General features: G+C 31.3%; 1 protein-coding gene across 1 annotated transcript in view; it reads left to right on the top strand.

Annotated features, from left to right (window-relative positions):
• LOC134690253 (uncharacterized) overlaps positions 1-7,081 on the top strand; it is a 42,139-nt gene extending 35,058 nt beyond the window's left edge. Inside the window, exons 5-6 of the mRNA XM_063550230.1 lie at positions 6,830-7,020; positions 7,052-7,081. Coding sequence (XP_063406300.1) covers positions 6,830-7,020; positions 7,052-7,081 — 221 coding nt within the window. The remainder of the gene's footprint in view (positions 1-6,829; positions 7,021-7,051) is intronic.
• The last annotated feature ends 9,265 nt before the right edge of the window (positions 7,082-16,346 follow it).

The following is a 16,346-nucleotide window of genomic DNA, read 5'->3' as shown; positions in this document are numbered from 1 at the left end:
TGCCCGTGAATCGGTAATTTTAAGGAAATTTTGTTGTTTTTGGTTATTATCTTGAATATTTTTATACATAAAGATAAACTATAAACAGCAATAATGTTCAGCAAAGTAAGATTTACAAATAAGTCAATATGACCTAAATGGTCAATTGACCCCCTAAAGAGTTATTGTCCTTTATAGTAAATTTTTAACAATTTTCATAAAATTTGTAAATTTTATTAACATTTCCACTGATACTACTGGGCCAAGTTCATTATAGATAGAGATAATTGTAAGCAGCAAGACTGTTAAGTAAAGTAAGATTTACAAACACATCACCATCACCAAAACACAATTATACATGAATCCATCTGCTTCCTTTGTTTAATATTCACATATACCAAGGTGAGCGACACAGGCTCTTTAGAGCCTCTAGGTTGATTTTGACACGAACATTTGTGAACTGAAATATTATGAGTTCTGTATAAAATCTATCCTGTTTCTATTTTCTTTTATATCTTTTAGTTTTCAATTTTAGTGTTGCTAAGTCAGCTGTCACATTTTTGGTTCTTTTAATTTTTTTTATTTACTGTTTTTGATTGACAAACCCGGAATTATATACTTGTCCGTTTCCCGATTTGATCTGGTTTTAGTATTTTCCCACACTTCCTGTTTATTTATGGCAGCCATTGTTTGTCAATGTTGTTTGTCTAAAAATGTTCAATATGTTTCAACTTGGAGTTACACATTACTTGTTGGCGATTTTTGACATAAAGCTAGCGGTTGAATAAAATTAACATCATTGTCATTAATAATAAAGATGGAAATGAATTTTGTGATCATTTGGGAATTTTGCTACCAAAATTGGGAAAACAAATGTAGGGTTTTTGCCGTTGGAAATGGGTCCGAAAACTAGACCCTGTGGAATGCTAGAAAAATCCATGGCTTTTCTCATCCCTTGGCGTCACGTCCGGCGTCCGTCGTCCGTCTTCTGTAACCTTTTACAAAAATCTTCTCTGAAACTACTGGGCCAAATTTTACCAAACTTGGCCACAATCATCCTTGAGGTATCTAGTTTAAAAATGTGTCCGATGACCTGGCCATCAAACCAAGATGGCCACCATGACTAAAATTAGAAAACAGGTCAAATCTGGCATGGGGCGAAATTGTTGATCAGGTTAAGATCTGTCTGCCCTGAAATTTTCAGACGAATCTGACAACCTGTTATTGGGTTGCTGCCCCTGAATTGGTAATTTTAAGGAAATTTTGCAGTTTTTGGTTATTATCTTGAATACTACTAAAATAGATAGAGATAAACTGTAAACAGCAATAATGTTCATCAAAATAAGACCTACAAATAGGTCAAACATTACCCCTAAAGGAGTTATTGCCCTTTATAAACTATGGGCCAAATTTAACCAAACTTGGCCACAATCATTACTAGGGTATCTATTTAAAAAAAAGTGTCGAATGACCCCGCCTTCCATTCAAGATTGCCGACATCAGTAAATACAGTAACAGGTGAGCCACACAGGCTCTTGAGAGCCTCTAGTTTTCAAACTTCATAGTAAAAGTGGTACAGTTTTAGACGTAAAGGGAGTTCCTGTCGGAAAATGCATTGTCAATATTTACAGAAATGCAACCTGTATACAGCTACACACAATTGGTAATTGCAATAAAAACAGACCTTTGTTAATTGGTTTCCTAACTGCAATTGCAAGGTAACCATAATCACAATATTAACAAAGGATTAATATAATTCAGAAGTTAAAGAAAAGTATAACTTGAATATAAGTCAATATCAAATATATACACCTTTAAATTGTGAATATATGTAAAATACCTTTTAATTAGGCTATTGATGACTTTCAATACTGTAACAGTTTATTTTTACTGAAGTAAATGAATCAATTAAGTTGAAGTTATAACATGCTTAAAGTAAACTAAACTAGTTTAACAAGTTAAATATTTATTGAATATGAACAAAAAGGTTCATTTAAGGCATGACATATTGACCATTAACACAATTTTAGATTTTTTCCCATTGTAATCAGAATGTGACAAGTGGCAAAGTTAATACTCTAAAACGTTTAACAAATTAATACATAACAATAGTTGCCAAAGATAAATCCAAATAATTAAAACAAATGCACTAAAAAATTTAAATGTCACTGTTTTTATGAATTGTCTAATCAGTTTGATGAATTGTCAGCTGGAATTGTTCGAAATGCACTTTTAGAAGAAATTGTCCAAATAGTAATATTCCTAAGATAAACTGGATCTGGGGTTACAGGTCTTAATTCGATGAGTTGTTAGTCTCTCTTTTTTTGTCGGGTTGTTGGCATTCCAATGTGTCAGATGATTGGTAGGCAATCTTTAGTGTCTGATAGTTGAAATCACCAAAACTGGAACAGACGGTACTCTGCAGGATCATTCTAACTCCTTCAAGCTTCTAACTGTTGTAACAGTTTCCTACTTTAACTGTGACTGTGACTTAATTGTTGTATAATTAAGTTTGAGTCTGTTCAGTTGTTGGGTCTGAAATCACATCCTTGATAGCTAATGAATATCCTGAGTTGCCGTGCCGGTTGGATACTGAAGAGAGAACTGTTTGGTTACAGTTGTGAAGCTGACTTCTTTTCTCCTACTTGGTTTGTAGGTACTCTGTTCCTGTAACTCACTTAATGTCGTTACTTGATCGTCACCTAAGTGACTATGATGTTTCTGTCCCTACATGCTGATTCTCAGCTGATTATCTTCTGATTCTCTGGTGACTCTCTATTGACTTTTACCCCACTGCTCTTTCAAAATTTCTGCGAACTATTTATAATGAAAACTGAAAAGAACTCAAGGTGAGACATAGATTTCAAATTAATACGAGTAATAATGATTTTATATACAAAGTGCCAAATGAAAAACATGACTAGTAAAATTAAGATCAAATGCAATTAAAGGATTAAACTTTATTAACATAAATTATCACATGACATCTGTTTGCATTATTTACAAGTTTTACAATTACTATGGAAAAGAGAAATGTTCAAAGACATGAAAAACAAACTTAATTCCTTAATAAAGCAAACTTTTGATAATAAACAAATAATTCTAAAATAATCTAACATACAGAAAAAAATAGATATGAAATACTGAAAAATACTATAAAATATGTTTAATGCACTTTGAAGGAAAATGCACCCATGACATATATCAATAAGGCCATCTCTAAAATTTGTCTACATCTGACTGGCATTGAAACCCGTGCCAAAGTGGGGTGTTCATTCGGCTATGTGGGATGAATAAATTTATAGCCTGACCAGTCAGAATGGTGACATTAAATCCGATGTTTCTTGTAGAGAGAATTCAAAGCCCTCTGCACATTAACTTGGAAGGTAAAATGTCTTGTTAATTTATTGTCGTCCTGAACATGCATGAAATATTTAACACTGAATGTTAAGCAAACAACAATCAATCAGTTAAAGATATTCAACATAAAATTCAATCATGTCAGTTTGTGAAACTTCCATTTTTCTGTCAGGGTGCTATAAACAGTTTCGTACTTAAAACTAGGGGTTATTCCCCGACTAAAAATAACCATGGAGGGAAACCCTGTTTATTTACTTACTTGGTGAAAAAGTATCATGTTTTTTGTATTTGTTGTAAAAATTAGTTAATTAGTTTTAATTAAAACAGGTTGAATGATTGAAATAATTTAAAAAATTATATTAAATATACGTGTTTCGAGGGGAGACAACACTGTAAACAGTCTGTTTTTTTAGCAGTGAAAATTGAAAACCTATTTGCAGCCACTGTAATTATTTTCGGAGAAGGCGACCGTACCCTGAAACAAGTTTTTTTTGAAAGGCCAGGTAAAAACTTACAAAATTCATACAGTTTTGATTATGAAAAATGTGCATGGATCATGTCTTCATGGGTGTGCACATGACCTGATTTCAGTTTTTTTTTATGTTAAAATAATACCTTTTTTCCTCCATGTTCATTGGATGAAATTTTTATAATAAATTAAAAGTACACATTATTTTTATTTCATTATAAACTAGCGAACATTCTGATTCCAGTGATATCTAGTTTTATACAAGTATCTTTATTAATCAGTCTACCAGTAAGGGTCACATATGCATGGTCCCTCAAAACATGAAGTCATAGAAAAAAACTGTTGATTGCACCCTTAAAGGGACAAACATATAATATAATGATGTTTTAGCATAGAAATGTGTTATCAAATGGATTAAAATTATTTTGAAAAATATTATATGACATGTATACATTAATTTAAAAGCATCAGTTTGGTACATTAAATGCAAATATTACAGATTTGTACATAACAACCAGAAATAAGAAAAGCAGACTGTGCGAATATTGAAGTTTTTCGTCTTTTTGCGACGTCATGATATTTTTATTCAATCTCTCATAGATTTGAAAATAAAAGTTGCACATGAAAAGTGTAGATTTTTTCTACTTTGACCTTTACTACTGATCAGAGTAACATACATGTTTATTCATTATATTGTATGTTTGTAGTTTTTATAGTCAAAAAGGTACAAGTGCCATTCCTAAGAAAAACAGCATTTCAATATTTTTCTCAACTCAGCCTTATCTTAGTTCATATAGTACTAGGTACAAAATATGCTTTAAGTACCTTTATTCATGCTTATTTCATAGTTTTTATTCTATTTATTCATAAGACACCCTGTTTTATGATTTATTTTCTTTGTAAAACTGATGAAAATGTGATACAGAAAATGTTTTGAATTTGCCAGTTAAACTGTTTGCCACTGGCCAAAATGCCATTACTACGCGACATAAAAAAAGAGCTGTAGTTTCACTATTTGTGGTCACAATCCTTAAAGTAAGACATCCTTTTAATCGGTATAGTGTACAGATTCAGAAAAGCTGAGAAATTTTAATTTGTCGCATACAAAGTTTTGCCTTAAGGGTGCTATAAACAGTTTCGTACTTAAAACTAGGGGTTTTTCCCCAACTAAAAATAACCATGGAGGGAAACCCCTGTTTATTTACTTACTTGGTGAAAAGTATCATGTTTTTTGTATTTGATTGTAAAAATTAGTTAATTAGCTTTAAATTAAAACAGGTTGAATGATTGAAATAATTTTAAAAATTATATTAAATATACATGTTTCGAGGGGAGACAACACTGTAAACAGTCTGTTTTTTAGCAATGAAAATTGAAAACCTTTTTGCAGCCACTGTAGCTCTTTTCGGAGCAGGCGACCGTACCCTGAAACAAGTTTTTTTTGAAAGGCCAGGTAAAAACCTACAAAATTCATACAGTTTTGATTATGAAAAATGTGCATGGATCATGTCTTCATGGGTGTGCACATGACCTGATTTCAGGTTTTTTTTTAAAACATGACGTCATAGAAAAAAAAGGTTGATTGCACCCTCAGACACAGAAGGAGTCAAAAAGCGAGACATAGGTATGCTGTTTCCGGCGTCGGCGATGGCGTCAACAATGTATTAGTTTGTGATTAGCTCAGTTTTATGGGGAACCACTAGTGGTATGTCAATGATAATTAGTATGCAGATGTATTACCATTGCCACATCTCATTGCCATGGAGATTATTTGGCTCCGCCCCCTCAGTCATGGTCTATTGACTTTGAATGGTTTGCTTACTTTACATGTATTACTTTGTGATTAGGTCAGTTTATGGAGATCCACTTGTGGTACATCAATGATAATTGGTATGCAGATGTATTAGCATTGTCACATCTCATTGCCATGGAGATTATTTGGCTCCGCCCCCACAGTCATGGTCTATTGACTTTGTTTGGTTTGCTTAGCTTACATTACATGTATTAGTTTGTGATTAAAATTACAAAAAGGCGAGACATATCTCTGTGATAACAGTTTATTTGGAAATTATTACCTAATTTGTAAGAACAGATGTTTTGGTGGAATAACATACCAAATTTTATTCTGTAACTGTTTATTGCTTATTTTATACCTTTAACTAAATAAACAGTTTTTCTCCGGGGAGATAAGGGTCGATAGATTTTTTTAATAAGGCCACAATTAAAAATATTTTGGTTTGCCCAAACCCTACCCAAGGTTTAGAAAGTGGGTAGGTAGGTAGGCATTTTTTTTAATTTTTTTTTAAAGAAATTTACGTATCACATGTTTATTAGTCTTCATGCCTATCTGATTAAAACAAAACTTCTTCAAATCAGGACAATAAAAGAAATTGAGAAGGCAGCTTTTTTCTGGGTAAGTAGGGTTTGGGCATACAAACATATTCTTTTTTATGGCCTAATTTGCCAAAATGTAGATTTATCATGTTTTTTTCAAAATTTTAATAGAAAGTATGAAGTATGGGTCACAGGACGTTTTTCAAGCTTCAGGTTGTACAACATTGTCAGATTTTCTAAAGATTTTACAAACAGTGAAAACTAATTTTGAATGATAGAAAGTAAACTAAATGATAGAATTTTCAGAAAATAAAATGAAAAATTGGGGTGGCAGAATTTGTTTTCTTGCTACCAAACAAAATATGTAAATGTACAACACGTTCTGTTTTAATAGTTGGTTAATCTGAGTTGTCACCCCTTGTATAATTAGAATAAAATTGAATCATACAAACAATAATTTCTTATATGTGGAAACAGTTCTAATTATAAGATAAAAACACATTTTTAGGTGAAAAATCTTACAAATGAATTACAATCCTATCTCAAAATCGCATATTTCAATAAAGATGTAGACCAATTGTTTCTACTATTTTACAATCTTAATTTAAGATTTTAAGCGGAAGACACCTTTAGACAAAATATCAGAAAGAAAGAAAAAAAGCCAAATATTTTATTTTCTATTGATAGGAAACTATGAAGAAACTGAAATTCATGCAAGACTATTGAAAGAATACAAGGAAAAACTTCAGGACAAAGGAACAACAGAAGAACCAGTAGAATCCCACATTGCCATTAAGGACAATACACCAGCAACAAGTTTTGATGAATCAAAGAAATCAGGGACAGTATATCAGCAGCCTAAAATAATGACACCTCCAGTAACCAATGAATCTCAAGTTGAACCTCCAGTTACCTCGCAGCAACAACACCAATTATTAGAACAGGCAAAAAAGGATATTGAAACCATGCTTAAATCTAATGTTGATTTACATGACAAAGAGGAATATGCCACATTATTTTTGTGGGATTTTGCAGGAGATGAAGAATTCTACCACACACATCAAACCTTTTTATCCCCAGATGCAATTTATCTTGTTGTTACAAAACTCAATGAGGCTGGCGACAAACAAGCACAAGGTAACATTTCATATAGATATGATAAGGCCACACCAATTTGATTCCTTGTTCGACGGACCCGCCTGCACCTATTTTTTCAAAACAGATGGTTTTTTCTATATTCCCGCCTCCCGCTTCCAAAAATGAAATCATGTCCATTTCCCGTACCATTTTTTTGTGTAAATATTATAAAAAGATATCAACATTTGTTTTTAAAATCACAGTCTAACCTGTATATAACGATTTTAAACATAAAAGCACACCACCACACTGTGTAAATATCTGTGAGAATATTTGTTTCAGCATCAAACCTATTTATTAAAAGTGGGAGTGCTCCGAAATAAATTTATAACAGCGGAAATACCTGTGAAGAACAAAACATTGGTTTCTTTCCCCCTTACTTATATTCCCTATCAAAAAATGTTCGCTGTTAGAATAAAGTACAAAGAACTTCTGAAGGATTTGCCTTCAACTGCAATTATATTGTATGCTGGCAAAACAAAACTATCCATAGCCGCTGCATGTTTATGCACCTGCCCTGATTGATTCAGGGGCCTGTCGTTCAGCAGTTATCGTTTGTTGATGTTGTTCATTGGTAGTTTCCCGTTTGGATATATGAATTAGATCGTTGGTTTTCCTGTTTAAATTGTTTACGCTAATAATTTTGGGGTCTTTTATAGCTTGCTGTTTGGTCTGTATCAAAGCCCTGTGTAAAGGGCTGTTCTTATTTATTATCAGGTTGAGAACAACCCTCCCTCAGACAAGGGGTCATTTTACTGATGTAGAAAAGAAAACAGAAATACCAGGGATTTGTATAGTTCTTCTATACAAAACCTTTGAAAACTCAGAATTTTGTACTCAAAAAGAGGAGAGTTACATCATATTTTAAACAACTTTTTTCTAAAAGAGGGGTCCACTTATTTTGAATAATATTAAACTATTAAAGTAAATGTGTTAAGTCCAGGAATATTACAAAATTCTTGAACATGTTTTGACCATTTAATACGAGATAGATATATAGTTCTTTGAGAAAATATGAGCCCTTTTGTACAAACAAATATATTATAACTTACATTGATTCCTCATAAAACATGTAAAAGGGATATTTATAACATTAATGGGTTGCCCCGAAACTGATTATGACTTAGATGGAGAATTGTCTTATTATCAGTCACACATACATAGACCAAATTTAATTATTTCTTGGTGAACAGGGAAAAAATACTACAGAAATTAAAGAAATGTCAAAGTACAAGTGATAAAAGTTTTAGTATTGTCAAATCCTTCTATTTTATGTTTACAAAAAAATTTATAATCCCTCGCCTTAACTTTTCAAGCTTCGCCTCAAAAATTTGCAAATTAAATATTTTTTTATTAAAATTTTCAAATCGCTCGGTCGCCCCAAATTTTTGGAGTCCAAAAAACCATAGAACAAGAAATTAAATTGGTGTGGCCTAAGTGAGAATTTAAATATTTAACATTTCATTTTATTTTTACTTAGCTTAAGATGCAAATAGATATCATTAACTATATATATCCCCTTTCGCTAGTTAATGTACACCGCGGATAGTCCGACCGGTCTAGTGCATATCTGTGTGCACTTTTAATCGTTACCGTAAGTTAACGTAGAATGTCACTCAACGCAATCGATATTAATAAACTGATACTCTCTTCCTTGCAAAAATTCCGTATACCAGTTTTGACGGTCTCCCTAATAACCGATTGTTCAAAATAGTAAAAAAAGCGCAAAAACGGTCAGAACCACGTGTTTTGAAAATGTCAAATTTTGGTAATTATTGATTGATTTTATGTAGCATGGACTTAATAAAATATAATCATAGCAGAAGATAATAAAATCATTGAACATTAAAGTCATTTTTGCGTCGGAAGATATTCATTCGTAACTGCCCGCTTGACATCTTGTGTGTTTTAGACTGTTGGTTATTAGGACGACTTCAGTGACTGGTTACCGTTAATTTTATGAAAAAGTGGAACCAGTTTTGTTTTCTTTTCGGAAGTGTACACATAATTGTGGTCACAAACATCGCTTGATATACAATAATACATGGCTTCACTGTCGGAAAGTGCGTGACCATGAAAGGCATCAAAAAGGCCGCCTCGCAAGTCCGACCAAGTTACGGAGGCTAAAAAAATAGGAGGATTAACGGGTCCGAGAATTTATAACCCATTGGTCGGACAGTCGTCCCTCACTCCCTGACCCTGGCTCAAGTACGATAATCTAGTTTATGTTGTGTAGCTACTGTAAGGAGCAGGGAAAAGGAAGCAAATTTGTATTTGAACAGGAGTTGTTCAGCAAATTGAAGAATAAAATTTGAACTGATTAATTTTTTTTCTTTTCTTGGTCTGCATCAGAAAGGATGATCTCTTTAACTTCCAAAGTCAAATTTGAATGAGAAATTAATTTAAACAAAATGTGATGGCAAGGGGTTTATATCTACATGTATACTACATTTATTTTACTATGTCTTAAATTCTTGTCAACAGTTTGAGAAAAAAAAATTATGGAAAGTAGTTAGTAGAATTGTTTATTTTACATGGAGAAAAAACTCTATATTTTTGAAAAGTTATAAACACTTCCAGATACAAAAATGTAACCTCAGAATGCAGGATTTTACATCTAATATTCCAAAATTTTCTTGGGGGGCATGATCCTCAACCGGGGACACAGATTTTATTGGGTCCAGTACATATAAATTCGGGCTAGTAAATTATTTTTTTCTACTAGCCCAAAGGGCTAGTTCTTCAAATAGTTTTTGGCACAGACTGTCCAAGTTACATGAGTACAGAAGAAAATATGTAAAGCAATCAGTCAATTTATTAGATTTACTTTACCAATGCAAATCCAGATATATTGGCCATTTAAAAAAAAATTTGTAAGGGTTCCGCGGAACCCAGTGTCTCACCTACTTTTGCTGTAAATGGCAGGCTCAACAAAAATGAGGAAAAAAATCAATAAAAATATTCCTCCTGATACATTCTTTTGATTGTAAGAATCTTCTGTCCAAGTTTGGTAAAAATCTAGCATAGTTTATGAATCTAATAAATGCTTTAAAAACTTTAACTGCAGACTTTACACATATGTAATGCTAACTGGAAGAAAAACTAAGTCCATTCAAATGTAAAAAATGGAAAAAATGGATTTATTTTTTTACAAAATTTACTTCTGGATATTATCTTATGATCATAAATAAGCTTCTGTCCACTTTTTGAACAAACCCAGGATAGTTTAAGAAAGTTATTAAAATTTTAAAAACTTTAACCACAGAGTGAATGTAATGTTTCCCCGCAGAAAAAAACTAAGTCCATTCAATGTAAAAATATGGAAAAAATGGATTTATTTTTTTACAAAATTTACTTCTGGATACTATCTTATGATCATAAACAAGCTTCTGTCCAAGTTTGGTACAAACCCAGGATAGTTTAAGAAAGTTATTAAAATTTTAAAAAACTATAACCACAGACTGAATGTAATGTTTCCCCGCAGAAAAACTAAGTTCATTTACAAGTAAAATATTGAAAAAATAAAATTTTATTTTTACAAAATTTACTTCTGGATACTATCTTATGATCATAAACAAGCTTCTGTCCAAGTTTGGTAGAAATCCAGTATAGTTTAAGAAAGTTATTAAAATTTCAAAAACTTTAACCACAGAGTGAATATTTGTGGACGCCACCGCCGACGACGGAATGGAGGATCGCTTAGTCTCGCTTTTTCGACTAAAGTCGAAGGCTCGACAAAAATGAAGCAAAAGTGTGACATGGGGAGTCCAATTTCAAACATAGTATTTTGTATTTCTTTTTGTCTTGCCCTATTACCAATACTTTAAATTTTATTATTCCAAAGTTTCAGGCAGAACGAAACAGACACATTGAATAATCTTAAATTTAAATAACATACATCTCAAATTTTTTTAACAGAAAACTACTTAAAAATAAGTTTGGTAATAAAACAGTCAAGAAAACATTGCTCAAACCTTTTCCAAATGAAAGTAAATGTAAACAGGAAAATTTTAAAACCAAAATTTCCATCTTTTCTGCTAAATCATATAATACATGTAATAATAATCAAATTGAATAGCTTAATTTGAAAAAATAAAATAGTAATTAGTGATTGAAGTTTTTGCAAGAAATCAACTGCCACAAAACCCAAATGCTTATAAATGATCTCATTTAGAAGGCCCTTTTTTCTTGGTGTAGCATTTTTTATGATGTGTTTCAAAGTACTCGTCCAAGCATTTGGGTTTTGTGGTAGTTGATTTCTTGTTTGTTGTGCAGGTTTTCATACTGTAGATTTGGAATCTGAAAATTTTTGATTCTGCCAGTATTTGCGGGTTCTCTCTTTCCAAGTCTCTTTCTTTGAATTGTTTCTTCTAGAGAATTTTGCCTGACTTATGTCAGCAAGTCTAGTGGATAATTAAAGGAATGGAAGATTTAGAAAATGTTTCTTCATTTAACTAGCTGTCTTTCAATTATCTGTCCTAAAAATAAAGCTAATTTTCATATTTTTCTTAAATTGTTGAATTCATGTCAGGAGTGTGACAAATTACATCTGAATGGTTAATCCTTGAAACATGTTTAAGTATACCGTTTTAAATCAAAATAATTGTTCTATTTTGTACAAAATTCATTTCCTGACTTTCCTATATGATATTATAGTTGTACACACTTATTTCCTTTGATAAATTTGCATTACTGTGCACAAAAAATAGTAAAATGACTGTTTAAAACTGATTGTTCCAAAACAATCATGATAAATAACACATTTAAGAGGTAAATAATATGAATATTACTTGGTTTTAACATTTCTAACATAAAAAAACTTGTGGAACTTGTCCTAGTGAAATTATAAATTGACAGAAAATGCCTTAAAAAAGCGTCACACTCCTGACATATATAATGCACTCCTACATCTAAAATATAAACATATCACAGTTGTAATATTTTTTTTTCTTCTCTTTGGACATTTGGAATAGCCACTTCTGAAAAATAAAGAAGAAAAAAACATTTAAGTCCTATGTATTTTTTGGTAGATGTTTAAAGGCAGTTGTCACACTCCTGACATTTTTGGGTGCCTCTCTTTGGTGTCAATTAAAACAATAAAATATGTGATTTAGAGCACCAATCACCCTTAATTATAGTGTTAATATACAAATACAAACTTATGTCACATACTGACATTATTGGACTTTAAAACATGGTTACAAGGAAGCTTTAATTTTAAAAGTGTCATTTTTTGAAAGATTTTTTTTCTGTACATACCTTCACAATAAAGGTCAGTGATTATTGTTCATTTGACTCTGTATATTTGCAGAAAAAAAATCTTAAAAATTCATTTTTATGAATTAATATTTTTTTCCTTGATGTATATTATTATATGGTATATACGAACTCTGACTATCAATTTCCTAATTTTTGGTCAATATTCAAAAAAGTTTCCCATTAGGTTTCTATGTTAATTTTATTTTTTGAGGTGTTGATTACCTGATGGAGTAAGTATAAGTAGTGTAACAGCCTTCTAAACAAAACAAAAACAACATACATGTGCTTTTAATGTTTGTTTATTTGTATCATGTGACTATACCAATTTGAATATTAAAGGACACCAATGAAAATGATCATCACTTTGTGGTTTTGATTATTGATTTTATATCATTATATAAGTTAACTTACTATACACAAGCTTTTTATGCTTTTAGCATGGTGAGTTGTATAACAATAAAAGAGGCCCTGAATAGTTAAAAAACAGATTTCAGTTAATAAACATTCAGTCATTTATTAATGTGCAAAATGCACATCTTGGAGGCAAACAATTTAGGAAAATAAAAAAAATGTTTTCATAGTTGGTAAATTCTGTCATTGCTAAATGTCCACTAACATAACAATTGAAGGTAAAAAAAAAAACAATATTCATGTTCATATCCTTTCCCTATAAAGTACTATTTTACTAGTTTATAATATATCTAATGTTTTTTTTTTAAAAGAAAATGGAAATTGCAGTTTCTTATCATAGATAGAACAACTATTACAATCACATGACATGAAATCTAAGTTTAGTTGATGGTCAGTAGAGGTCATCTTAATTTTTAAATATGCAAAGTCACATGGTACAAATAAACAAACATTAAAAGCACATGCATGTTGTTTTTGTTTTGTTTAGAAGGCCGTTACACTACTTATACTTACTCCATCAGGTAATCAACACCTCAAAAAATAAAATTAACATAGAAACCTAATGGGAAACTTTTTTAAATATTGACCAAAAATTATGAAATTAATAGTCAGAGTTCGTATATACCATATATTAACATAAATCAAGGACAAAAATATTAATTCATAAAAATTAATTTTTAAGAATTTTTTTCTACAAATATATAGAAGTCAAATGGACAATACTTATGTTATATTTTTATTGGACAAATTGCAAAACTATTTAAGACTAATAATGTAGCAACTACCAGAAATATTTCAGCATAGCATCAAAACAATCCACTTTTTTCAATACTTCTTTGAAAATTTCCATTATTTTAAATGTCACACTAAAAGCGTCACACTCCTGACAAAAATGACCTGTTTTTTTTAACATTTCTCTCCAGTGGTTTGAGATATCTTCATGAAACTTGGAAGCAAGCTAGCCCTGACTATCTTGCATTTTATTACACCTGTGTTATATTTATAAACTTAACTAATATAAAAATATACCACAAAAAGTAAAAATCCTAATTTTCAAAGAAATGGCCAATATGCACTTCTTCAACAATGAATGTCTATTCGGTGATGCTTGATGAAAAAATTTTGAAAATCCAAACCTAATACAAACGTTCAAGAGTTAATTATAGCTTTGTTTAAAGAACAAATGTATCAGTCGCACATCTGTCATATGTATATGATACTGGTCAGTGATTCTATATCTTCCATAAGCTTAAGGTAGCTTTATATATATAGACAAGTTGGACAATCCAAATCTTGCACACAAATGACTTATGGTTTTATGCTTTTGTCTTGCATGACTACTGACATGACAAGAATGCCAGGTTTAATGGTTACCTCAGCTGAATTAGGTTTTGTCTTGTCTAGATCTGTTATCATTGATGGTTCGGCCAAATGTGTAGTTATTTGTCTGTCTGTCTGTCTGTCTGTCTGTCTGTCCGTCCGTCTGTGCTTGAAGATATTGATTTGATATTTGGTATATATCTTTATCATGACAAGTTACAGATCAAGTTCAAATTTTGTTCCGTTCTGATGATTTTGTCCATTCACTCCAGTTGATAATTGGTATATAGTGTTATCATGATCATATCAACTGTGAATTTTGTTCCGATATGATGATTTTACGCAGATTTATGGTCCTTAGACTTAGAAAATTCAACCAATAATCAGTTTTCCACCCTTCTTTTGGTCATGCTTGAAGATATCAATTTGATAATTGCTTTGTAGTTTAATAATGACAAGTTACTGATCAAGTACTAATTTTGTTCCGGTCTGATGATTTTGTGCAGAGTTATGGTCCTTCGACTTGGAAAATTCACCCAAATAATCAGTTTCCACATCTTTTTTTATACCCCTGCTTTAAAAAAAAGTGGGGGTATATTGTTTTACCTCTGTCTGTCGGTCCATCCATCTTTCCGTCCATCCATCCATAAGTCCGTCCGTCCCATGAATATTTTTTGTCGCATTTTTCTCAGGAAATACATAACAAGGATTTCTAAAATTTGGTTTCAGGGTTTATATTTAACTCGTTATATCGTGTGATGCGTTTTTAGATTCATCAATCAACAACTTCCTGTTAACCGAACACTTCCACATTTTATACATGACATCCAAGTTGAAAATTTAGTCACATTTTTCTCAGGAACAACATTACAAGGATTTCTGAAATTTGGTTTCAGTGTTTGTATAAGTCAGCTATACTGTGTGATGCGTTCCCAGATTCATCACTCTACAACTTCCTGTTTACATTCAAGTATTTGGGTGGGGGTATCATCAGTGAACTGTAGCTCACAGTTTCACTTGTTCATCATGCCTAAAGATATCAACTTGATATTTGTTATATGGTTTACACCATGACAAGTTATAGATCAAGTATAGCATTTTGTTCCAGTATAATGAAATTTAACCGGTAGAGGACTATGTATTGCCACGCAATACTCTCAGAATTCTTGTTTATTTTTGGAATGATGAACAACCCAGGTAAACATTATCCAACGCAGATTATCTGAGTTGATAAATTCCCAATCAAATTTGCAGATATTTCAACGTTAACTATAAATTATGAAATGTATTCGAAACTGAGTTCTGATTTGTCATAGGTCAAGGTCACAACAGTTGTTACATAATGATAAGCAGAAATTAAGGAAAATTTTGATTTTGGGAAAATGCCAAATTGGGTAAGGAAGAACCTATACAATTTTTGATGAATAATTTAAAGGTCAAGTTTGTCAAAGTCCACAGTAGATAGATAGTCTGAAGTTTATGACAAAATTTATCCTTCCAGATGTTATCTTTTGAACATTACGTATAACTTTAACCAAACTTGGTTTAAAATGCCAGATGTGATTGAAAAGACACTTTTTGGCTTTTCGGTTCTGTAAGTTAAAGGTCAAGGGCATCTAGCAGCTATTTATAGACTGAAATGTTTGGAATTTTATTGTTCTTTGATGTTATTTTTTTTAACTGTTTTTCAAAGAAAAGTGAAAGATACCAAAGATAAAAAAAAAAATAGAAACGACCAAAAGACGAACAAAAGTATACAGAATACAATATTGAAAACTAAATACTGAAAAGAATATGGTTTGGATCTTAAATATAAAACAGTTAGAGCAAAACTGATAAAAAAGGTCTTCCTTCTCTTTAAAATTTCTGGGAAAATGGACAATTTGTTTTGAAGTCATCGCCCCTAAAATGTCCCATTTTAACAGTTTGTATTTTTTGTTTAAAATCTGAAATAAGATAGAAAAGGTCATAAATAAAGTAATGGAAATTGACAATCAACTCTTTGTAAAAGATTTTGTTCTTAATGATGATTATGACCTAATCTTGCGGATTTTGTTTAAATTGTCTTCAAAACTTA

This window comes from Mytilus trossulus, chromosome 11, assembly GCF_036588685.1.
Source record: "Mytilus trossulus isolate FHL-02 chromosome 11, PNRI_Mtr1.1.1.hap1, whole genome shotgun sequence".
Classification (NCBI taxonomy): domain Eukaryota; kingdom Metazoa; phylum Mollusca; class Bivalvia; order Mytilida; family Mytilidae; genus Mytilus; species Mytilus trossulus.
The sequence above is the reverse complement of the archived record's forward strand: the minus strand, read 5'-3'. Positions and strand labels throughout refer to the sequence as shown.